Below are 26,011 nucleotides of genomic sequence, written 5' to 3' on the forward strand. Positions count from 1 at the left end.
GGAAAACAGTTAAGCATTACAAATGGAACATTAATTTTTCCAACATTACCACATAAATAAATGAAATGCAACTCTAGTGAATTTATTCTATTCTAAACTATTGCTTATTTCAAATATTATAATGTACAAGCAACACATAACCTAAGCAGATAATTCAGTCCTGGGCACCAAGGGCAATTTAATAATGCCTTATTTAATGTATTAAATCACTTCCAAGAAAACAGTCATGAAAATAGTACATGTTCTTATTAATTTAGCTAAATGAACATTTTAGTGATTCCTGAATTCTTGATTCAACTAAAAAACACATTTTTAATGTGTCTGGGATGTAGGATGATGGTTAAGTTTGAAGTGACATGTGCAAATATCAGAAATACCTAGTTCAGTTTGTTCATGTTGATAACAGCTGATTTCTCCACGCTTCTGAATAATAAGTTGCAACCCTTTGTTGATCATTCAAATTTCTAACTGAGAGCTCTATGAAAGTGAGAGGAAACAAATTCCCCAGCAATCAAAACTTGACTCAGTGCCCCTGATTTTGTAAACACAGTATAAAGCAGCAAATAAGCCATTTCTTATACATTGCCACATCTGTACAACTTATCTGCAAATAAGGTTTAATGTTCTTTCAATAGCTTCTGTCAAAAGAAAAGGATGGAGCCAAGTGAGTTAAAATGTGATAAAATTAAGGCATATTGATTTTGAAAGAGTAGTAAATACTGATTGAATTCTTGCTGTTCTGATTGGGCCAGGGAGTGAAAAACACCAGCAGTACCCAGAAAAACTATGTTGTTCCCAGAACAGTGAATGATGGAAGGTTAGGAATCCAGTTCTATGTCTTCCCCACAGAGGACACATTTCTCAAGCTAACTTTACAGAAATGTTTCTGCACATTCTGCTGAAGATGGCTGCCTCAATTAATGCATCTAACACCCCTCACACTCAACTGTAATGACTCATTGGTTAATATTTTTAGAATGTGATTTGGCACATAAGCCATGAAGGTAACAACTGAGTATTCTCTTACCTATAAGACATTTATAAGCTATGATAATAAGACTAATCATTCCTTTATCTGTTAGAATGGTGGCAAAGGACATGAAAGCAATTGAAGATTGGGGTCAGAAATAAAGGTAAAATCCAGAAGTACCTGGGAGTAGATTGAACAGGGGAGTGAAGACAGACAAGAAGGACAGTGGAGCAGGAAATGTCACACTGGTGTACTAGAGACGAGAGTTAAGGTGATACTTTTCATAGAGTTTCGAGGCGGTATCTTGCTGATGCATTCATCCTCATTATTCTGTTCAGATTTATGTATATGACTGAAATGTGTTCAGTGTGAAAAATGGGAGCCAGCTAAATGACCTAATTCTTAATCTATTTTTAAAAACATTCATCAAGATAAAAGTGCTTCCTCCTCCTACCCTCACACCTTCTCCTCCTCCCTCTCCTCCTCCACTCCTCCTTCTCCTCCTCTTCTTCCTCCTTTCTCTCCTCTTCCTCCCCTTACTCCCCCTCTTCTTTCTCCTCCTCCTATTCATTTTCTATTCCTCTTTGCCTTCTCTCAGTTTTCATTGCTTTTCTGATAGCTTGATATTATTGTATGCTCTAAGTCCTCTACCTGCTTATTCACCTGATTAGTAAGAGAAGGAAAGAAGAAAAAAGAAGGAAGGAAGGGAGAAAGAAAGAAAGAAAGAAAGGAAGGAAGGAAGGAAGGAAGGAAGGAAGGAAGGAAGGAAGGAAGAAAGAAAGAAACTCCAATCAAGAGCAAGTATAAGAATCCTCCAATGATGCTCTCAAGTGAGAAGAGTTAAAGCCATTGTTTGCCACCATGCAGATCAAAAGGTTTGCCTGTTTTCATTTTCCTTAAAGTATGTATCTTCCACTCTCTTTTACAGGTTTGTTTCCTATTCTTGGGACTTATTTCTTGACAAAATGCTTTATCTTATTTGTTGGAATGTATCTTCAAGACTGTTTTACATACTGGTATCTAAGCCAACATTTAAAACAGCACACAGCACTGAAACAAGTATCTCAAGTTTGCATTAAACACTCTAAATATTACATTTGAGACCAGGAAAATACTTAATAAATTTGAACTATAGAAATTGTTAGTTTATAACTATTTTAACCTACAAATGGGTTAGTGATTTTCATTTTCTTACAATCTTTAATTGTGCATTATATTGTACATTTTCTAAAGTTGCATTTTGCTTTGTTTTTATTGTATAATATGAAAGATGCCCAAAGCGTGGGCTGCTTTCTTGCTTAACTGTAATGTCACATAAATTATTAACTGCCTCAAGTTTTGAGCAATATTAAGCATTTAATTATAACATTAAACTCTGTAAAAATAAAAAGGTCCTACATTTTAAATATGGGTAATGATAAAAAATTTGCAACCAAGATTTTTATCATAAACACAATTGAAATAATAGCATAATATACAGAGTCCAAAACAACAACTATAAGTGTCTCAGGTGTGGCCTTGAGTTGATATTGAACTTGGATTTTGAAACATTTTCAAATGTGAAGGGTTCGGGATGTGTGACAATAAATAAGTCTTAAAATGACTATGTTTCAACATTATGAAAACTTTCTACTTGTTTCTGAATATTATAGTACTATGACCTTAGGAGAATCAGCTCCACATTATTTGCACCCCACCACACACACACACACACACACACACACACACACACACAAAATACCAATTTTACAGGTTACTGCAAGTGACTGCTTCAAGCAACAGATCTTCTTGGCCCCGATCCTGTTTCTACATTCTTTTTCCTTCATTTGTTGAATACTGCTAAAAGATGCTTTTTAGGTCTTTTCAAGTTTCATTTGAGCAAAGTAACAAACGACAGCAATATTGAAAGTTTTTAAAATACATTTTGAAACTTTAATCTTGATTAATTTGAAAAATAAATGAAAAACACATCATAGAACAGTGGTTCTCAAACTGTGGGTCCCTTTGGGGGCCCAATGACCCTTTCACAGGGGCACCAAAACCATCCTGCATATCAGATATTTACATTATGATTTATAGCAGTAGCAAAGTAACTTATGAAGTAGCAATGAAAATAATTTTATGGTTGGGGTCACCACAACACGAGGAACTATATTAAAGAATCACAGTGTTAGAAAGACTGAGAACCACTCTCATAGAATATTTACATATAACCCAAAAGTTTACTTTAGAAGATAAATAAAGTGAATTGGAATTCTTCAAGGGAAAAGATACACAACCTTCATCTCACATTTATAACTCACTTCTGCTTGGTTGTTATTGTATTTCCTCCTCAGACTTGAGACACCAGAAAACATATTTTTTTAAAAAGTGTATGAATTCATCTTCTTATTCTTTTATATAATCTTGTATTTATGTGTATCCACACATGATTGACACACATAGTATGTATGTATAGATAATTTAGGAAGCCATGCAATATGTACATACTGTATTACTAGTATACTATAATCAATATTTGCTGAATTATAAATGAAATCAAAATCTAGTTAATCAACACTTATCTTATGCGTTCTTCTCTTCAATGATAAGCTTCCACCAGCAGAACAACACAAGTTTATTTAAAATAAAGCATCTCTATTGTTAAGTTTTTTATTAATCTTTAGAATTACTGTGTTATGAATATCTCTTTAGATATTGTTAATCAAAAAGTTGTGAGTCATAAACCTGAGAGTTTCATTTACTCATAACCTTTCCTATTTTCTCAATAATCATTTTTTTGGCTTAATCATATGTAGTCATAAATACCATGCAAATATTGAGGGTCTGCAATGAGACAGGAAATATGTTTAGCACAAGAAATACAGAGAGGATTCTGTTTACCTGGAGAGACACCATTTAAGACAATTAAATATAGAGATAAGTGTCAAATTGGCAGATTCTCAATGTTTTATGTGTGTCTGGAGTAAATGGCTATGCTTAAGGTAGGACTATTATAGCAGCTTAGAGGAAAACAATATCTCAGCAAATATCATTATTGTCATGAAGGAAGACTGAGGTATCACTAAATGTGGGAGGGCGCATTCCTTATAGGCTAGGAAACAATCATGAGCAGGAGGAATCTCACCTCTCCCCTTATCAAGTTTTGCTGCTGTAACTAAATGACCAGAGTTGCCAAGTGAGCTGGTTCCCTTAAAGCTCTAAATAGCAAATTCCATCATTCCTTCCTCCTTAGAGTTTTATCAAACTCTCATAATACAGTTTAGAATATTAGTCTGATGCAAAGACCCTACCTAGACCAAGCATCTCAGTTTAATTAGATAATCCCAACAGTCAATTTTGAATTACTGTCTTGGTCCAGAATATATAATTATTTTCCTCCAACTACTTTTTACATGTTTTTAAAGACAACCATCATTCCTTACATATTTAGAGATCCTTTAATGAGATTGGGCAGACAGATTCATTTTAACCTCCATGTGCTTCTAATTTTTACATATATCACATTCAGCCATCAAGGTACAGTTCATTAATTTGTCTCTCAACACCAAGTTCTGCTTCCTGGTAACTGTATTCCTATCATTGCCTCACTTGCTGAGGGTACCAGATAAAGTGACTGGCAAAATGAAACAAAACTAGACAACTATGCTCTGGAATAATTTAAATAGATCTCTTATTCCTTAAGGAAGTTGTTCTCTCTGCTAACTAGCTGTTAGCTCTTTAACATCATAGAATATAATTATTTAAGAGGACTTTCAGATTATTTGACTTGGTGATTCGGAATTACTTTTGACCAAGACCCACAGCAAAAAAAGTTGTGCATCAAAGATTCATACATCTTAAACATCTTCACAATGAAAAACTTACTACTTAAAATACGGACTATATGAAATAGTACCTTGTTATTATTTAAACAAAACAAATAAAACTAGTAATGCCAAAATTAAATCAATAATAAACCCCCAAAATAGCTTTGTATTTAATCTCAAAGATAATCACAAAGTCTGATAATGGTTATGTCCTCTCACCCTTCTATTTTGCTATTACCTCTTCCTAACTTTTATTATAAACATGAAGTCTTGAGAGGTAAAGGACTTCCCCAGACAGATGAGTGGAAATCTGGCTATAAAATGTGTAAATAAACATTCCCTTTTCCTCTTCAATGTCAGTAGGGCCTTTTCTAAGAAGCCATGAATTTCTCATTTATTTACTATCTGAAATGGGATCCCTCGTTCAAAGTACCTTTGCTAATGAAGTCATTGAATCCACTAACTAGTCTCATGTTGTCTTCATGATCAGTCCACAGTTTGGGGTAGAATATCTGTGCTAAAATCTTTTGTCAGCCACAATCCTTCCTCCTCATCTTCCACCAGGTTCCCCTAGCTCTGCCTAGTGTTTGTCTGTGGGTCTCTGTATCTACTCCCATCTGCTGCCCGAGGAAGACTCTAAGGACAATTGGGCTAGGCACAGATGGGTTTGTGTCTGGTCTTATTGCATCTTGTTACTCCTAGTTCAATTGATGTCCCTGGGAAGGCTGCTCTTTTCTGAAGTGAAATGACAGAGCAGTGGATCTGGGGGAGAAGGGAGGTTGGGGCCAGGAACTAAAGGGAGTTGAAGGAGGTGAAGCTACAATAATCATGTGTTGTATGAGAAAAATAAATAAAAAGAAAAAAAACCCTCTTGTCTAGAGGTCAATACTCATAATTATTCATTCTGAATCAAATGTGAGGAGGCTTCAACATAACATAATATAGTAAAATGTCCAGAGTAGATAGGAGAGTATAATAAAGGTATAATAAAAATATCTGAAGTAGAAAAGAGACCACAATAATATGTCAAAGTATGAAAGTAGGTATAGGTGATGCCATAAATTGGGAGGGGAAGAGAGCCAGGTTATTAGAGAGGCATGCCACTGAATTCTGAGATAAAGGTAGATGAAGACTTCAAGTTGTTTTATATGTCTCTTCAAATTTAAATTGTTAACCTATCATATTCACTCCTGGACATTTTATTTTGCTAAACAGTAAAAGTACTTTCTGATACTTTAAAGTATGGATATTGTGGTGGGTTATATTATTAGGATAGGATCTGTCTGGGTCAGCCTTAGGCATGAAATGGACAGCCATCCTTGGGTTCATGCTGGTATTGGCAAGAAAGTTGGGGAATGTAAAAAATAATTATCATTTAAGAATATCACATGGACCCCAGACTGATGTCTGGGAGGCCAGCATGGGACTGATCCAGAGCCCTGAACGTGGATGTCAATGAGGAGGCCTTGGCACTCTATGGGGCCCCTAGTAGTAGATCAGTATTTTTCCCTGGTGTAAGAAGGGATTTTGAGAGCCCATCCCACATAAAGGGATACTCTCTTGGCCTGGACACATGGGGGAGGGGCCTAGGTCCTGCCCAGGATGATGGGGTAGACTTTGGGGAGCCCCCATGGAGGGCCTTACCATTCCTGGGGAGCAGAAGGGGGATGCGGTGGGGAGCTGGTGGGAGGTTGGGGGGAGGGGAGAGGGAGGGAGAAGGAATTGATGTGAAGCAAGCTTGTTCCTAATTTGAACTAATAAAAAAGAATATGACATCTACATGTTTAAAGGATTATATTGCATTGGAAACAAACTCAAAACCAAACAATCACAAGGATCACAAAATCAGAATTAGGTTTAACACACTGATCAGTGGAAACATGGGAAATGTATATAGAGATACTAAACAGCTCTTGAAGAGATAAAATAACAAGTTTGGGGTTTTGGAGTTTGAAAGAAATCATTGATCACATATCAGTTATTCATTTCAGTATAAACCAATAGCATGAATACTACTACATAAAGTTAATCATTTTAATAAAAAATTAAATAAGTGATACTTTATTTTGGAGTTCAAGTTTTTAACTCAATAATTGTGTACACATGAGTATTTTAATTTAACTAATTTCATTCATGTGATATATACAATAATCCAGTTGTAGTCATCCTCTTACTTGGATTTAGACAAATAAAAAATGTAATATCCTCTACTATTCAATTTGTATTTTGTTGTCCCATAATATACTTCATTGAAGAATATACTATTAAAAACATGCCATGTAAGCATAGTAAGAAATCAAATTAACTATGTTTAATATTTTACCCTTTGAAGCAGAGCTTTTTCTAAATGTTGAAATATAATACTGCTAATGTATTACATTTAATTTCTATTTAGAAAGAACGTAACACCTAGGTCCCCTTGTCTCTTTCAAAAGCCAATAAGACAAAACTTTAAAATACAATGTCATGTAGTTAACGTAACTTCTCCCAGTCAAAATCTGCATAGCCTGTCCCAGGAGATGTAAATATCTGTCCCCATTGTCAACTCACTGAGAAAAGCTGGGTACTTACGCGTACATCATGGACCCAAGACTGGGAAGGCTTCTATCCAGTCACCATCTGATCTCTATCAGCCAGGTCAGGGCTGGGAGGCTGGAAAATAATGACAGTCACTGGGGACAAGAAAGGAAACAAGTCCAACAGGTTTACTGGCAGAGGTTGTAGCCTGATAGGAGAATGGACTATTTGGTGCCAGCCATTGCCACACAATGAAGTAATTGTCAATATCTACATAGAGAAGCTCCAAGCAGTAGAGGGCCCAGGTGTGCACAACTGGTGATGATTCAGAAGAAGACTTTTCCAGTCGGGGAGGCATGATCAGAATTGAGGTGTGAACTCCTGGGGGTTTTCTTGTTTTGTTATTTTAAGCAAAACACTAGAGTACAGTGATACCACTTCTTTGTTGTCAGAGATCTCCCATCTCTTCCCTTTGAGGGGATCATGAGATGTGGGGCAGCAGAGTGGTCCTGAGTTCTACACCAGAGCACCTGTGCCTGTGTCCTTCATGGTGTGATCATGGACAGTCAGATTAACTTGTTAAAAATGATATTCCCCACAAGCAAAATAGTAAACTTAATTTTATCTGACAGTATCCACTTTAGCTCTAAAAGTAAAAACAAATTTCACCAAAAAGTTTACTCTTCCAATGCAAAAAAAAAAAAAAAAACAGAAAAATAAAACAAACAAACAAAAATGTAATTTCTCTTTCTCATCACCGGAAATATTAGTAGATTTCAGAGGCATAAATAACCTAATATTTAGAAGTTGTCCTCATATAATTGCATACTTAGAGAGTTCAGAATGTATGAATTTCTCATAAAATTATATAAAGTTACAAGATAAATATTACAATTTTGAGGTCTACCTTTAAAGATTCAAAGCCAAGCTGGGCCTAGTGGCATGGGTCTGTAACCACAGTTGTTCAGAAGGAAGATGCAGAACGATTCTAAGGTCTAAAGCAGCAGTTCTCATCCGGTAGGTTGTGACCCCTTTTGGGGGTCACATATCAAACATGCTGTATATCAGATATTTACATCATGATTCACAACAGTAACAAAATTGCAGCTATGAAGTAGCAACATAATAATTTTATGGTTGGGGTTCACACCACAACTTGAGGAACCATATTAAAGAGTCAAAGCATCAAGAGTATTGAGAACCACTGATTTTGCATGATACTGACTATATATTTGTTGATTATAGCCTTCACTACATTAGCTGCATCCCCCCCCCCCCACTCTTCTTCTCTTCTAAAGGGCTGTGGAGTTATGTCATAGACTTTTTCCCTGCATCGGTTCAGTCAGTTATCAAGTTTCTGTTCGTGAGTCCATTTGTGTTGCCAATTACATTTATGGATTTGTTTTGGTTGAACAATTCCTTTATCTCTAGAATAAAAACAATGTGATCATGATGAATGATCTTTTGAATGTGTTCTTAAATCAATTTTGAAATTTTTTTGCATCTATGTTCTTCAGAGAGATCAGTCTGTAATTTTCACGCGTGTGTGTGTGTGTGTGTGTGTGTGTGTGTGTGTGTGTGTGTGTGTGTGTGTGTTGTGTGTATTTGTCGGTTTGGGCATCAAGAAAAAAGAGAATGTGGAAACATTTCTTCCTTTCATATTTTACATAATGGTCTGAGGAATTTGTGCTTTTTTATAGTTCTAGAAGGATTTAGCTGTATTTCATCTGGAATTTGATTTTTTTTGGTGGGAGGTGTTTTTTGTTTTATTTGTTTAAGTACTGCTTTAATTTCACTGTCACAAATCTGTTTAAATTCTTTTGTCACTTCTTGGTTTACCTTTATTGGGTAACATACTAATACAAATTCATCCATTTTATCTAGACTTCTCAATTTAAAGGAATATAAGTTTTAAGACACATTTTATGCTTTTTAAAATCTCATTGGTATTTATTCCAAGGTCTCCCTCCCCCTCTAACTTTATTAATTTTTGGCTAATTCTTGACTAATTTGTCTAAGGTTTATCATTATTGTTTATCTTTTCTTCTTTTGTGTTTTGTTTGTTTGGAGACAGGGTTTCTCTGTGGAGCCCTGGCTGTCCTGGAACTCCCTCTGGAGACAAGGCTGGCCTTGAACACACAGAGATCCACCTGCTTTGGCCTCCTGAGTGCTGGAATTAAAGGCATGTGCCACAGCTGCCTGGCTGTATTGTTTATATTTTCAGTAAACCACTCTTCATTTCATTGGTCTTCTTGGATATTAGTTTGTTTCTAGCTCATTAATTTTGACCCTGATCTTAACTCACTAATTTCAGTTATTTTATATTAATTCATTTTATACCTTGTGATCCAGCTAAATGTATGAACACAGCAGGTATAAAAGAAATGGTGATTATGCCAAAGGGGGGAAAATACAAACAGAAGCACTGAAGATGTTTCCCTTATTCAAAAACTCATTTATTTTTAATTTTTAATTACACTACAGGAAAATATTTCAGGTACATATAGATAAAATTTGAAAAATAGTAGCTTCTACTGTAATATTATAGCTTGTGAACTGCAAGACCAATTTCTAAAAATCCCTTTGTTATACTCTCAGGATCTTGACAGTTTCCAGATGAATTGTTTTCTTTCACAATGCTCTCACCACAGTTATCAAAAAGGGAATAGCCTGATAGAAAAAGGTCTTAGTAACATCTGTCATGTTTGATCTATATGGATGTTGAAGTGTAAGAATTGTGTTTTGTGGTTGTATAGAGATAGTCTATGTCTACAGATTGATTTACAATTATCCTCTTCAAAAAGGAAAAGATTTTGAACCTAGAATTCAGCCTCTCAACATTTGAATGTTTCCAGGTAGGAGAGAAAAAATAAAACCAAGAAAAATTCTTAATGCTATGACTGTATTCCAAAAAATGGTTTTCATATATTCTCTCTGAATGGAGAGATAGCACAAAATCAAATGCCAAAATTTAAGATGCCAACTAATCTCATGCAATCATAGTGAAGCATGAAGAGATCCCTGGTTCCCCCCAAAATAAATATGGATGGTTTTCCATCATCAGAAAGAGCAGATGCTCTGATGCATTAGAGGACCAATGAACAAGGAATTATACACATGCAGATATACATGTAACAAGAATTAATGAGAAATAGAGGCCATGAATTTGAAAAAAATTGGGGGAGTATATGTAAGGGTTTGTAGGAAGGACAGAGAAGGGTAAAATGATGCAATTGTATTACAATCTCAAAATATTAAAGAAGTAATTAAAAGCTCAAAAAGAATAATAATTAAACTTCACAGCACAACCCATTCCATATAGCAAGTTTGTAAAACCCTGTGAAATGATGATGATGCTAACATGATTCTGGGGGATACTGCTCTTCCATACTGATTTCCTCGTGAATTGGGAGTTCTTCATTTCCCAAATAAATAAAGATATTCTTCCTCAAGAACTAATGACTTTCTTGGACTATAGGATCCATTGCTTTTTCCTTTCTTTTAAAAATATTTATATTTGTATGTTGTGTGTAGAAGGGGAGATGTGTGGGAGGAAGGAGGATACACTCACACCTAGGTGTATGTACAGAAGTTCAAGAACAAATTTTATGAGCCAACTCTTTCCTAAATTTTTATTTAATTTATTTATTTTCCCTCCCCTCCTCCCATTCCCTCCCTCCACCTACCATCTACTCCTCCATCCACTCCTCCTCAGTTTTCATTCAGAATGAGGCAAGCATCCCATGGAAGTCAACAAAGCATGGCACATCAAGTTGAGGCAGGACCAAGCTCCTCCTCCTGCATCAAGGCTGGGAGGAGCATGGAGAATAAGTTTCCCAAAACCAGATCAGGTGATAGAGACAGGTCCTGATCACAGTGCTAGGAGCCCCATAAACAAACCACGCTATATGACTGTCACACTCATGCAGAGGGCCTAGGCTGGTTTCATAAGGCTCCCTAGCTGTCAGTTCAGAGCTCCCACAAGCTCAGATCAGCTGCATCTGTGGGTTCCCCTATTATGACCTTGATTTCCCCCCACACATTCGCTTTGCTTCCAGCTCTTACAATTCCTCCTCCCTCTCTTCGACATTACTCCTGGAACTCAGCCCAGTTCTTGGCTGTTGATCTTTCATCCGCCTCCATCAGTTACTGAATGAATGCTCTCTGATGGCAGAGTAGTCACTAAACTGATAAAAAGAGAAGGCCAGTCCAGACACCCTCTCCACCGGGGTCACCCAACACTATGTCTACCATGAATTCTGGGAATCAGTGTCATGTGTTCTCTCTCATATATGGTTGCTATCTTTAGAAATGTGTATTTAAATTGGAGTGTCCGTAGCAATCAAGAAACTACGAAAGGACAATGAAGTAAGATTTCAAGGGCTTGGAACACTTGTGGTGTGATGGATAAGAGAGGAATCATGGAACAGGAAGGGCTAAGTGGTAGAGGGAGTAGGACGCAAAATAGAAGAGGGAGTAAGTGGGAGACTACCAACACTAAAGACATTGAAATGCCATTTGGAAATCTAAATAAATATACACATATACTTGTTTAAATGGAATTGCCCAATAATGTGGAGACAGTGCCTCTCCAGACAGCATAAACTATCAAACAAAAAGCTCATTGCCAAGTACGCATTATATCTTTTCTTGTTGGTTACTAGGGTTCCATAGACCTCACAAACATTGAAAGCAATTGCTGTTCTTAGGTACCCTTTAGAACTTGATAATAAAGTATTATTGCCAACTACTTGAGTTATAGAACATAAAGAAATCAAACTTACACTCTTACAGAAGCTTCATCTTTATGGAACCAGAAGATTCTATACACTAGAGGTAGTAGACATATACAGTATAACAGTATTTGCTAGACATGCTAGGGCCATTGAATGCATGAACTCACAGAACCTGTGACTGTATATATAAGCTATACTCAAGCTCAAGATAAGCAAAATCCAAGTATGGATGACAGAGGGGTTCATAAAGTCCCACCTCTAGCTGAAGAGCTATTGGCAGTTGATGACTGCTGGGGGAGGAAGAGTCAGTTTTGTTCAAGACTGTGCCTGTCAGATGCTAGCCTTATTCCAGATGGTATCAGACCCATGCATATACAGGCAGAATTAAGGGGTCTCAGTGGGCTTTGAAAAATAGGAATATATGAAACTATGAGGGTAAAGTCATGAGGGAGAAAAGGGAGCAGTTTTAAGGGAGATAGATTTGATCAAAATATATACACATATGAAAGTTTAAACAGTGCTAATAAGAATAAAAGAGGTAACATTTAAAGAGAAAATATGTAAGAATACAAAAATGTGCAAAATAACAATCCTTTCTAATCTCTTTTCTAGAATCACAACCAAGAATAGAATCACAACCAAGAATTTAGGGTGCACCTTGGAGTTTATTCCTAAGCAATGAAGGTAGCATCTCAAATTGTTAATTTTTCTGTGGTGAAGATTGAACCTCAGGATTCAGGGGTGTTAAACAAGTACGATACCACTGAGCTACATCCCCAGCCCACATCTTTCTTATGTTAAAACAGTCTTTCAAAGTTGCCCAAATTGTCCTATAATTCACTCTGCAGCTTAGGTAAACCTTGAACTTGTGAATCTCTCATCTCAACTTCCTGAATAAAAGAAATTATGGGCCTTCACCACAAGGTTCAATTTCTAAATCATATTTTCTAGAAGGAGAATTTTTGGATGAATGGATGGGTAAATAATAGATATGTAGGTAATGTGGTGGGTTGAAAGAAAATGGCCCCCAAAAGGAGTGGTACTATTCGGAGGCGTGACCTTTTTGGAGAAGGTGTGACTTTGTTGGAGGAAGTATGTTGGCTGTGGGGGTGGGCTTTGAAGTCTCCTTTGCTCAAGCTACTCCCAGTGAGACATATAACTTCCTGATGCCTGCAAGTCAAGATCTAGGAATTTCAGCTCTGTCTACAGCACCATGTCTGGCTGCATGCCACCATGTCACACCATAAAAATGGACTGAATCTCTGAAAATGTAAGCCACCCCAATTTAGTGGTTGTCATGGTCAGAGTGTCTCTACACAACAATAGAAACCCTAACTAAGACAGATAAGAAAATAGATATGTAGGTTGTTAGGTAGGTAGACAGACAGACAGACAGACAGACAGACAGACAGACAGACAGACAGATAGATAGATAGAGTCTCCATAGGTTTATTTTTTATTTTTTGCTTTGCTTTGTCAACTTGACACAAGCTAGAGTCATTTGGGAAAGAGGATCTCAATTAAGAAAATATATCCAACAGATTGGATTGTAAACAAATCTGTAAATCTATATGGCATTTTATTGATTAGTGGTTGATGTAGGAGGATCCAGATCTCGAAAGGTGGTGCCAACTTAGTGAGTTGGTCCTAGGTGATATAAGAAAGCAATGTTAGTGAGAGCCTGTGGAGCAAGTCAATAGCAGTGATCTTCCATAATTTCTACTCCAGTTTCCACCTTCATGTTCTTGCCCTTAGTTTCTGTCCTGACTTTTCCTTCATGATTGACTATAAGTGTAAACTGAAATAAACCCTATGCTACCCAAATCGCTTTCAGTTAAGGTGTTTTTATCACAGTAATAGAAAACAAACTAAGGCAAAAAAGATAGATGAAAATAGATGGATAGATAGAAGATAGATATATGGGAAATAAGTAGATGATAAATTTCAACTGGAACTGAGTTCTACTGATATGTTCCAAGCAGATTTGCTGATAGTTACATTTTTTATATGCACATCCCAATTTTATAAGAAAATTTCATTTTCATTGGGCTAATCATGGGTTTTATGAAATCAAACTGATCAAAATCTATTGACACAGAAATTTAAGTTGATTATATTCTATTATGTTGTACATGTGCCCATCCCATCAATAATCTGAAGTTGTTTCTTATTCCAATTCAGATTACAACGGAAATATTTTCTTGACCATATAGATAAGATTTACATGGATCTTGATGAAAACATATACCTACATTTTTTGTAAATAAATATATATAGCTGCATGTACAGAGCTCCTATATAGCTGCATGCTTTTCGTTTTAAATTATTGGATAGTTATATGTATGGTTCTCACTCCAAAATGCATACTCACTCAAAATAATCAAATATCTTGGTTGTTTTTAAACTTTCTTAAATCAAGAACATTTCCAGATGTTTTAGACAAACTTTCATTTGTTGATGTACACAGTCATTAAACATTTTGTGTTGGACACCTGCTGCATGCCAGTAGAACAAACAACATTCATGTCTATCTAAAACAACCTTAGAATTGATATAAGAAGAGCAACATCAAGCAGGTCCTCCTAGCAGGTCTGTGATGTCCGTGGAAGGACAGGGTGCCATGAAGGAGCATATTTGACTCTTAAAGTCAAGACTGGGATTCAGAGACACCAAACAAGCCCCATGTTCTGTGAGTCATATATTTTTACTTCATTATTTGAAACTATCTTAAAACTGTTACTCTTATATTCCAGTATACCAAATAAGAATTTTTTCATCTTAAAAGCCCCATGATACAAATGCAAATATGAGCCTATATGATGTTTTATAGCATATCTAGTTCATAATTGCTATAGTTCATCAGTCTCAATCCTAGAAAGGGAATTAGAAGAAACTATAGAGTTTTCAACCCAATGCTTTGTTTTATATATTACACAGAGACACATGAACTTGTGTCAGGTTCTGAAAGCATAATTCCAGTTTTCTATTTTCAGTTTATGTTTGCAGCCTAAAATTAAACACTCCTCCCCATTTGTTCTCTCAATTCATGGTTACTTAATGATCATCTACATAATATAGTACCTTAGGTTCAATGTTCTAATAACAAATAACAACTATGATAAAGTTTATTTTAATTCAAAGTTTATCTGGCAAAAATACTTTGATTGTGTTTTACTCCTCAAATTATACGGGAAAATTGTGTCATTATGAGAGATTAATGTTTATGCTAGAAACTCTCAAGCCATGCAGAAAAGATACTTGAAAGGTATCTTTAATATGATTTTCAAGTGCAGAAATACTTTTATCCTTTAAAAATGTTTTAGGTTATAGTTACATTATTTCTCTCATCCCTTTCCTCACTCCAAACTCTTCCATGTATATACCAAAGTACACAAAACATTCTGTCTCAATGAGTGCTGTGGTAAGGGAGAGAAAAAAGTACCCAACATCTTCCTCTGACCTACTTGTCTATTCACACACATGTATACACTGCACATGTGTCAGGAATATATGCTCATGGGTGAAATAGTGACACAGATATTATGGGGATAACCAAGCATTTTTCTGAATGGATTTAAGACCAACTCCATAGGAATGGCCCTCACTGCATATATGGCCAATATCCCCGTGGTTGGGAAGCTCTTGGACCCCAGGTTGAAGCTATTGTAATTATCCTGCCAAATGCCAATAGCACCAAGTTGCCCTCTAAATTCATATCTTTCTACACTTAGATTAGTGCAGCTCTGACACCTCATTGTGAAGTGTTTTTTGTGTACTGGATGGTAGTCAATGTAGAAACATACAGGTCAACAAGTGCCAACAATAGGTGATTGTGATATATTATATAAGCCTTTTTTTGTTTTAATTCCATGTAATATTGTATTGTCCCCATATGGTTTGTTGCTGACTTTAAAATAAGCAAATTTACACTCCCATTTTCTATTTACATATACACTTTTCTTTATAGTTTTCAGTTTACAAATTACTGCTATATAGCTAGTGGGATATCCTTTTTGAACAAAAATATATGCTTTCTAGAGTAAGATCTAATTCTTAACTCCTTTTAGGAACTGGGAAAACACATCAAATTCTGATATTTTTACTTTTCTCAGAATTAAAAGCAGACAGTTCATATCTACTTTTGGCAGATACTATCAGTTGAAAGAATGAATGTAACAGGTCACCTCTGGGACATTCTTGTACACTGTCTCTGGGAATTTTCTACTTTCAAGAAACATTAACCTAAAAATCTACTAACAACTTGGAATTCTTCCTAAGTCTTCTTCCCAGATAGTTTAATGTGTTCTGCTTTAAAAATAAACACTCGTGTCCACAATTGGTATTGTGTTTCACTTAAAGTTTGTAGCTGCCAAATAGTTTTAATGCATTTTGATTTAATCCTCTATCATCTCAAAGACTGAGTATCCATTTATTCTCCTGGCATCCTTGCCTAGTCTGTCACTTGTTTCTTCAAGCCTTGGAGGTAGAGGTTCCTACACTAGGGGCTCTGGATATTTCTTTTCCAATAAATTCTTCTTTCATGATTGAATCCATTCTCAGGACTTTGTAGAATGTTCTTTTATTCAGGCAACCTCAAATTTTAGATTTCCTCTCACCTGTGATTGTAGACATCTACTAGTGCTATTTGTTTCATTATCTTGCTGGTCTTGTTCAACTGTATTTAAATCAATTTTAATCATCTATTATATACTTGACACTGTGCCTGGCATGGTACAAAGGCCAACATGTTAAATATGTTGCAATACTGCTATAAAAGAATGTAGTCTTTTCCCCTTCATGCTTTTCTGTCTTAGTCAGTCCGCTACTCTTGGTTTCAATTACCCGCTTTCAAAATTTGTAAAACTTTCTTGATTCACAGTTCAATTTCATTCTTTACATCCATCCAAAATATTAATGATCATTCCTTCATATTGTTTTGTTCAAATAGTTTCTTTAATTACAAGCTAGTTTATAATTTTAAAGCTCAACTTTATGACCAATGTACTTTTCTCCTTCCAATACATTTCATGCTAATCCAAAATCAATCATCTGTGAGTTTGCATATCAGGTGATGTCAGAGTATTAAAAACAGCTTTCTTTAATGACAACCCTTGGTAGGTCAACCACACTCCTGGGCAGGCCCCATTCTCAAGAATTGTTAGGCAAAACAAACTGAGAAAGGTGAAAAAAACATCAAAATTGAGTGGTTAGGGGTGTGAAGGTAGAGAAGGTGGATATGGAAGGAGTTGGAGGGACAGTGACTATGCCCAAAGTACATCATATGAAATTCTCAAAAATGAGACAAAAACATCCTTTAACATATATATTAGCTGGCTCTTGGGAACCTATTCCTCATACTGGGTTGCCTTGCCAGGCCTTAATACAAGGGAAGGTGCTTAGTCTTACCTCACCTTGATATGCCATGCTTTGTTGATACTCATGGGAGGTTGGCTCATTTCTAAACAGAAACAGAGGAGTGGATTGAAGAGGGGCAGAGAGGAATGGGGTGTGGGAGGAGAAGAAGAAAATGGCAAATGTGGTTGGGATGTAAAATTAATTAATTAAATTAAAATTATATATATATATATATATATATATAATATTTTATTTATTTATTTTTGAGCCAGGGTTTCTCTGTGTAACAGCTCTGGGTCCTGGAACTTACTTTGGAGAGAGGGCTGGCCTCAAACTCATAGAGATCTACCTGACTCTTTAAGATATTTTAATGGATCCCTATTTTCTACCTTACCAATAATTTGATTGATTTTGTTTAAATATAAAATTGCACTAAGGCCCCGGATATTAAAACTTGGTCTCTAACTGATGGTAGGTAGCATTTTGGGATGCCCTGAAAACTGTGGTGGAAGTAAGTCACTACAGGCATGAGTGTAAAGGGTGTCTTGCTCTTTCTCTCTGCTTCCTATCTTCCATGGAGTGAAAAAGCTCCTTTACCACTTGCTGCTCCCACCGTGACATTCTGTCAAAGCACATGAGGCCATGGGCTTTAAAATCATGGACCTCTAAAACCATGACCTAAAGTAAATCTTTTTCCCTTGTGTCACTTCTGCCAAGTATTTTGTCACAATCCAGCCAGTACATGATAGGCAGCAAATTGTTCCCAACTCATTTTCCAAGATACATCCAACATGGACTTTCAAGTCTTAATACACGCTGTCATGTAATACTCATTTAACACTGTCATCAGTCAATAATCACTGCAGCAGTAGCATTTATAAAAACAGAATTTGGATCTTAATGAGATTCAGATTTCTGTCACTGGTATGATACTACAGTATTCTTGATCTATCTTTTTGATGCCTCAAAGAACAGAAGGTAGATCTTTTACTTTTCATCTAGTATGAATGTCAGACCCAGAGCAGGAAGTGCTTAAATAGTAAGTGGCCTAGCTATTCCTATTCTGCTTCACAATTTGGTTCATAGTTACCCTGTGTGTAAGGTCTGGAGGTTGGAGCAGGATCTGCCCTTCATTTTTACCTTGACATGGGAAGTGAAAACATAACTTTCTACAAATTAAATTGTTACCTCTCCAGAACTCTTTCAATATTTATTATTCTTTCTTTACTGAGGAATTCAGGAATCAGATGTTAAATTAGACTTAAAACAAACCCAGGGTACTCCTTTCTTTTAAACACCATTTTTATCTTATTACTAACCTGCTAAGGTTTTTGTAGTGGCTTATCTAAATATCTAGAATTAATTAAAGAAATCAACTCTGGTATGAAATAATGTGGGATATCTATTGCGGCTATAAACTGTCATGCTTTATAGATGTAAATATATGTATTTATGTATATATGTGTGTATGCATATATATGTGTATATGTGTGTTTATGTAAATATAATATTAACACCAGGTGTGATAGAAGCAGACTGTTTTATATACAGGAAATCAGGGTACATATAATCTTTAAAGAATTGAAAAAATAAGGAAACCAATTAAAGTCGGTGTGGTAACTATCCCTATACACCAGCAATGTTAAGCAACATCATTGATAAAAATATTCCTCCCTGGTGGAGGTGGACCTCCTCCACTGACACCCACAAACATGCTATCTCCCACATCACTGTTCAAAATTGTCCTTATAGAAATTGGACCTTTTCTGGACCCTGTGAGCATTCTGAAATACCTTAGAACAATTTTAAAAATAAAACAAACAAAAAATCCTTATCACCTTTATTTATCTGTGTGTGTATATGTGTACACATATGTGTGTGGAGGTCAGAGGACACCTTGTAGAAGTCAATTCTCCCCTCCCACTATGTGGGTTCCAGAGATTAACACAACGTTTGGTGGCAAGTGGCTTTACCTGTGGAGTCATCCTGCCAGACCAGATTTTAGTGCTGTGTTCCAACATAAAAATACACTTCACAGCACAGCACAGTGTCAAAGATACAAATATATATTTCATACAACAGTCATATTTTACACTAATAGTGTGTGATACTGATTTTGAAAAATACTGCTGTGATATTGTGCTTAATCACCTAGATGGGAATCATTAAGAATGAGTTACAGGATGAAGTGGGTAGTTGCCATAGGCCGTTGCCAACTGGTTTTAATTCAAATCAGAAATCAACTCGACTCTTGTGTGAAGACAGAAACTGATGCTTTAATTTATGTCCTTTGAAATGGGAGGCAAGGGCAACAGGGGTGGTAGAATACAGACGCAAATACGAATGTTGAGGAATAATGATACTCCATCTTTGTTTTTCTGAGTTTCTTTCTCCACATCTGACACTGCCCTAAGGACCGTCTCTCAGGTTCTTGACTGCTACTCTATCTGCATATTCACTCTGTCACTGAATTCTGGCCATTTTTGTTACGAATTCCCAAACCACAGAACACTAAAGTATATTCATCTCTATCCTTTTCTAAACCTTGTGTTTTGTTTCCTTTGTCTCCAGTGAGTGTACTAATTCCTTGGTTATCTCTCTCACTGTCTATGCATAATTCAGGGTGCCTGTCACTGGAGGTGTCACTCTGTGCCCGTAACTTATGAATGAAACCTGCAATGATGCAATTTCTGCTGGACAGGATTTCCTTTTGAAAGCTATAGTTACATGCCCAATTAACAGCAAGATGAGAGGTTTAAACTTCATGACACATCTCAAGTATTACAAATTATTCTCTCTTATCTACACTTTGGCTTTGGATAGATACCAGTTGAAGACATGGGCAGTCATTATCATTTCTAGAATGTTATTATAAGCAACTAAAAGTTTGTTATCTAACCTTAGGTAATGGTTTGAAGGAGGATGAGTTAGTTGGTCTCAGTGCTGTATAGTCATACAAATATTTCATGTCAAGTGAAATGAACCTAAACTTATTTCCATAGGGACTTATGGAATAATCATAGATAGACATGTGGTCTTCTTTTTAATAAGTAGTATTAACCTAGACTTTTATTCTCTTTTTTTGGTTTTTCAAGACAGGGTTTCTCTGTGTAGCTTTGGAGCCTATCCTGGCACTCACTCTGGAAACCAGGCTGGCCTCGAACTCACAGAGATCCGCCTGCCTCTGCCTCCCGAGTGCTGGGATTAAAGGCATGCGCCACCAACGCCCAGCTCTAGACTTTTATTCTTAATAGTTTGTTTGTCTTAATGATCCTACGAAATGACACAAGAGCATAAAAAGACATTCGATGACTGAAGAACTAGTAAAGAGGAATATTATTTGCAGCACATATGATTTTTCTAATGCACATTTAAATATGAGAAAACTGACAAGCTGGTTAAACATTTCAGAGTGAATTGATACAACATAGGAACATAGCAAATTTAATCATTTTACAAGTTATTTCTTTTTCATAAGAAACTTTACAAAAGGGGCTTATTAATGCAAGCTTAAATATTATTTTATGTGTAAAAGGGGCAATATATAATCATTTAAACAGTGTGATATTTTAATGCAAAAGTTCATGTTAGCTTCAAAATCAGAAGGAAGGTATTATGAAAATAATAGAAATTTTAAAACAATAGAAAATAATGGAAGAAAAGAAAAGGGAATCTAAGAATTCTGTTGAGTATAAAACTCAAACCTTCCCTTTGCTATCAATTTTAGAATGTTCTCAAAGTATTTAACTATTCTTTTGTTTGTAATCCCTTGGAGTCACCAGGTGAAATAGCAATCATTACTTAAATGAACATTACAAATATATGTATATATGTATCTGGTTTTATGTTGAGGTCTTCGATCCACTTGGAGTTGAGTTTTGTGCAGTGCAGGGTGATATTTATGGATCTATTTGCATTGTACATGCAGACATCCAGTCAGACCAACACTATTTGTTGAAGATGTTTTCCCTTTTATCCATTATGGATTTCTAGTACATCTCTGAGTACAACTTAAAATCAGGAACTTCGATATCATCAACAGTTCTTTAATTGTTCAGATACATTTATCAAGGAGGGGAATAAAATAATGGGAACCTAAACTAAGCTCCCAAATTTGAATTTCAGCATTACAGTTGCCAATATCTAACTTACAGCTTAAAAAAACATTGACTTAATAAAATGAAAACCTCCTGGCATTCTGAAAAAGCAGGCAAAATTTCAAAGATTGCAGTTTTAAGTTTGTGTAATTGCTATAAATAACTCTTCAGTATTCGTCCTCAAGGTTAAATACACCCATGTGTACATCAATAGAGAATACGGTACAACACAGTTGAGAGAGCTTTTGCTGAGAAAACTCAACAATCCCTGAATTAGCATGAAATACTCTGTGTTTTCTATCTATCTCTGGGTCTCTTATTCCATCTTTGTCATGAGGAAGTTCATACTGCATTGTTCCTGATATCCTTTTCTCTTCAAAAATAATTATACTTCTGTGATAAATTGATCTAGGAAAAGTATAGCGCTGCTCTTACTAGGGTCAAAATTCTGCTCCTCAGAGTGTATACATTGTTACAGGTTCTCAGCATAATTATGGAAATGACTAAAATGTAAAGTGCCTCTGGATGAGACATCAGCATTCATTACAGATGAAATGCACCCCTGGCACACAGTATTACAGCCTTTGTAGTCCCTGAGCCGCATAGTCATCTGGTGTATCATCAGGGTGCTGAATACCACATGGGCTGAGTCACTGGGTGAAAAAGAAGAGTAGCACTTTTGTAGGCTTACATGTATTTTTAATCTAGCTATAGGAGCAATACATTAACACCCTATCATTACATGGTTGGTTTATGGCTGACTTTTTTTTTTAAAGAATTAAGCCCAACTTTTTCACACACTTCGGTGTAGGCTTATGCGTACCATCAACATTTACTATGTCAGGAATTTAAACAAGGAAATTACAGTACCAACTAATTGATTTGAAATTACACTAATTGAACAGCTTAACAAATATCTCTTTTATTTTTTAAAATTAAGTTTTCCAAAAATTAATGGATCCCACTTTCAAAGAAATAAGCATGCTTTTGGTTCTCCGTAGGATCTGAAATATATTCATTTCTTAACAGCTGTTGGTAGCATGGAATATGATGTCCTATTGTGTTATCCTAAAACTCACTGGTTCTGTGTACTTGCCTGGATCTTTCAGCATGCACAATTTTGTAATATTCACTTAGGGATGCAAGCAGATCTAAATATGGTCATATTCATCGTATGAAAACTATTACTTAACATCAGCACCAGATTCATGATATAAAATTCTAAGTGACAGGAACAATTAAATTCACAATTTTTAAATTTTCCTATTTTTAATTCAGAGTTTGAGTTTTATCACTAATCAACGTGAGGCGCTTACTTCACTGACTTTTAATAAATTGTCTTATGTAAATGTAAGTCTACATATCCATGCCATGTCAGTTTTCCTTTGCATACTCATGGTACTTCAGTATATACAGGAAGTATCAACACATGCTTTCCATTTTGCCACCCAGGACATTTATAAATGATCTGAACCCACCTTCAATATTAATAAATTAACAACCTGTACTGCTTTGTGGATAGCAGTCAGTCCTCAGGGAGGCTGTTTTTGTTTTTGTTTTTGTTTGTTTGTTTAATGTCCCTGATTCTGGCACAGTATCAGTGTTTTTATTCATTGTGGCTTTTGCTAATAAAGTAAAAACTGAAAATGGCAGTTTTGTGAAACAGTTTTGACCTCAGCAACTCACAAGAATCCCAGGGCTCCTCAAGTTTGAAAATCACCAAATTAAACACTTCAAATAATATAAGTATCATCACAATCTTTCCAAGATACTTCTAAATTTACTCAAAGTAAATTTCTTGACAATGATTAAAGCATAAAATCATTCATTTGATGTTTGAGTAGAGAAAATTTGAACAAAAGAACATTTTAAAGTAAATCTAAGAATTTCTAATATCACACCCAAAAGCTAACACGTATAAGAGAGAAAACATAATACAAATCTTAGAATATGTATTAATCCATGTATTGTTTTCCATACCTTTTGGCTTATTACCTTTGAATTATTTCTTCCTTACATAACATGTGTCTCTTTGCTTGGCTGTCTTTGAAAATGATGCCGGAATGAAAACTCTGGAATCTTCTCTCTGAGATCCAAAACAAATGAAAGACACACACTCACCCTCCTGTTCCTAAGACTTAACCCTTTACCTCTGACTCAGCCATGGGCTACAGAGTCAATCAAAAGGGCTCTTGCCTGGAAGCTAGTCACATGACACATTTCCTTAGCCAATCAAAAGGCCTTACAAACAATAGCTGCTCAATTGAGACATTCATTCAGTAACCTGTAAGTACCACTGTCATTATTTGTGGCTCTTTGCCAGATGGATCCAGAGCCAAAATTAACCCATCAGGTTTTACAACTTTCAAAGCATAGAAAGGAAACATTATATTCATTTTATGTGTGGGTTATATAATTTGTCAAGTCCTGAAGCTCATCAAAAGCAAAACTGATCAAAGTTGGAGAAAGTATCTTTATTTCTGGAAATATTTTTGTTCTATGCCTTTATGCTTCTAAAGTGAATCAGGAGGAAGTCTCTGTCAGATGTAGCACCTTGATATTGGCTACATTTTATGTTTTATAATTTTTCTTTACTCTTGAGAATTTAATACATGCATACAATTAAGCATAATCTAATTCACCCCATCTTCCCTATGTAACTCTCTCATATTATCCCTCTATGGCCCCTCCCCTACTTCACTTCTTAGGCACTTTTTTTTAATAACTTACTAAATCAATTAGTGCATTGTGGCAGAGCCATCCATGGGAGCATAGAAAATCTACCAGCAGCCACACTCTTTGCCATTGGGTATCTATCTACAGCAATGAGCACTGCATTTCTTTCCTCTATTAACAATTCAGTCTGTGGCATGGCACAGATCACTATGAGCACCAACAACTTGAAGGCATGAGCAGATATTTGCTTCACATAAATGAAATTGTTAGTTGTACCTTTAAAATTTGATCTGGCATCTAGTACAAAAGGACACTGAGCAAACATACCAAGGAAAAAATGTAACTAGACCTTGGCTTTAAATTGTAGATAATATCAATGAAGATAATCTTAAATGATGGTCTACTATGCTATCAGTGTACCTTCTGTAGTGGTGATTTATCTAATACTTGACAGATGAAAGAGATGAGTCATAAGGCACCTTAAATTTTTCATTATGGTGCAGCACCTTGAAGACCTTTCCCAGTCCTCCGCCTCTGCCCACCCATGAAATCTTTCAAATTCTCTGGGTTTGGCTTTTCTGTACCTTCTTTGTCACATTTTTTTCCAATCCACTTTCTTTGTTTAAAGCATCATCTGCATGTTCCTGATTATCAACCATTTTTAATTCTGGTGTCTCCCTTGGCTGTAGGCTTGGATATCTAAATCCCATTCAACATTTTCACTTGTGTTTCAAATTGCAGATGACAAGAGTGCAGAGAATCTCTGCAGCAGTTTATCTTTGGGATGGGAAAAAGACTGCTGCACATGCTGCCAATAGAACAACAGCCTCTTCTCAAACTTCTAGGCTTTAGAAAGTGACTTAGATGTCTATTAATCCTGGCCTTCCTCCTTTCTTTGTTTGTTTCCTTCTTCCCATATCACACAACTCACTCTAAAAATGCATTAATTACTTGGTGGTAATAACAGTAGCTATCTGTATGAGACAGTCTAGAGCCTGTGCAGACAGGATAAGGAAGGCATCTACACAGAAGATGGAAATAAACATGTGTATGCACCCATAATATTACATATATGGCTAAGTATATATTATTTAGTTCTGTTCACTAAGAGGGGCTTAGAGCCAGAGACCCAAAGCATGCAACATTCAGGTTTGATTTTTTAAACATTACTTTCCACCAGAGTTCTTTGGAGATAAGGATCCTTATAAGGATGAATCGGAAACTACAAATTGTGCCTGGAACATTTTGTTCTTCTAGACATGATGGAAACAATTAAGGGACTTGTCAAAATGCTTAATCATAAAGTTATTAACATTGAATAATTTTGTATCAACGTAAACAACAATAATACCATAGCTACCTATTATATAAAACTGGGAACCAAAAAGGAATATTGATATAAGTAACAACTGAATAAAGAAATGGAAAAATGAGTAAAGAGAATGGTACAATTAGAAAAACCAAATCCTGGCAGCCATTTAACAAGGATTGCTTTTTTTTTCTTTTTCCTTTTTTAAAATTTAAATTAGAAACAAGCTTCTTTTACATGTCAATCCCAGTTTCCTCTCCCTCCCCTCCTCCCTTGTCCCCCACTGACCTCCTATCCCAAGCCCTTTCTGCTCCCTAGGGAGGGTGAGGCCTTCCTTGGGAGAATCTTCAAAGTCTGCCGTATAGTTTGGAGCAGGGCCTCCCCCATGTGTCTAGGCTGAGAGAGTATCCCTCTTTGTGGATTGGGCTCCCAAAGTCCATTCTTGTACGAGGGATAAATACTGATCCATCATCAGAAGCCCCATAAATTATCCAGACCTCCAAACTGATATCTTTGTTCAGGGGGTCTGGAACAGTCCTATG

The 26,011-nt window shown here is 35.9% G+C and overlaps 1 protein-coding gene across 2 annotated transcripts in view; it reads right to left on the reverse strand.

The window, feature by feature from the left end:
• The window catches only part of Tmprss11f (transmembrane serine protease 11F), a 79,401-nt gene extending 55,761 nt beyond the window's left edge, over positions 1 to 23,640 (reverse strand). Inside the window, exons 1-2 of one of the 2 annotated variants that reach the window (XM_027390987.2) lie at positions 23,480 to 23,640; positions 7,351 to 7,431 (exon numbers count right to left, since the gene is read on the reverse strand). In XM_027390987.2, the coding sequence (XP_027246788.1) occupies positions 7,351 to 7,361 (11 nt within the window). In that variant the 5' untranslated portion in view covers positions 7,362 to 7,431; positions 23,480 to 23,640. Of the gene's footprint in view, positions 1 to 7,350; positions 7,432 to 23,464 lie in introns of both variants that reach the window. The other variant, XM_027390988.2, reaches the window with a different exon arrangement.
• Positions 23,641 to 26,011: the final 2,371 nt, after the last annotated feature.

This window comes from Cricetulus griseus (genome assembly GCF_003668045.3).
Source record: "Cricetulus griseus strain 17A/GY chromosome 1 unlocalized genomic scaffold, alternate assembly CriGri-PICRH-1.0 chr1_1, whole genome shotgun sequence".
Lineage (NCBI taxonomy): Eukaryota > Metazoa > Chordata > Mammalia > Rodentia > Cricetidae > Cricetulus > Cricetulus griseus.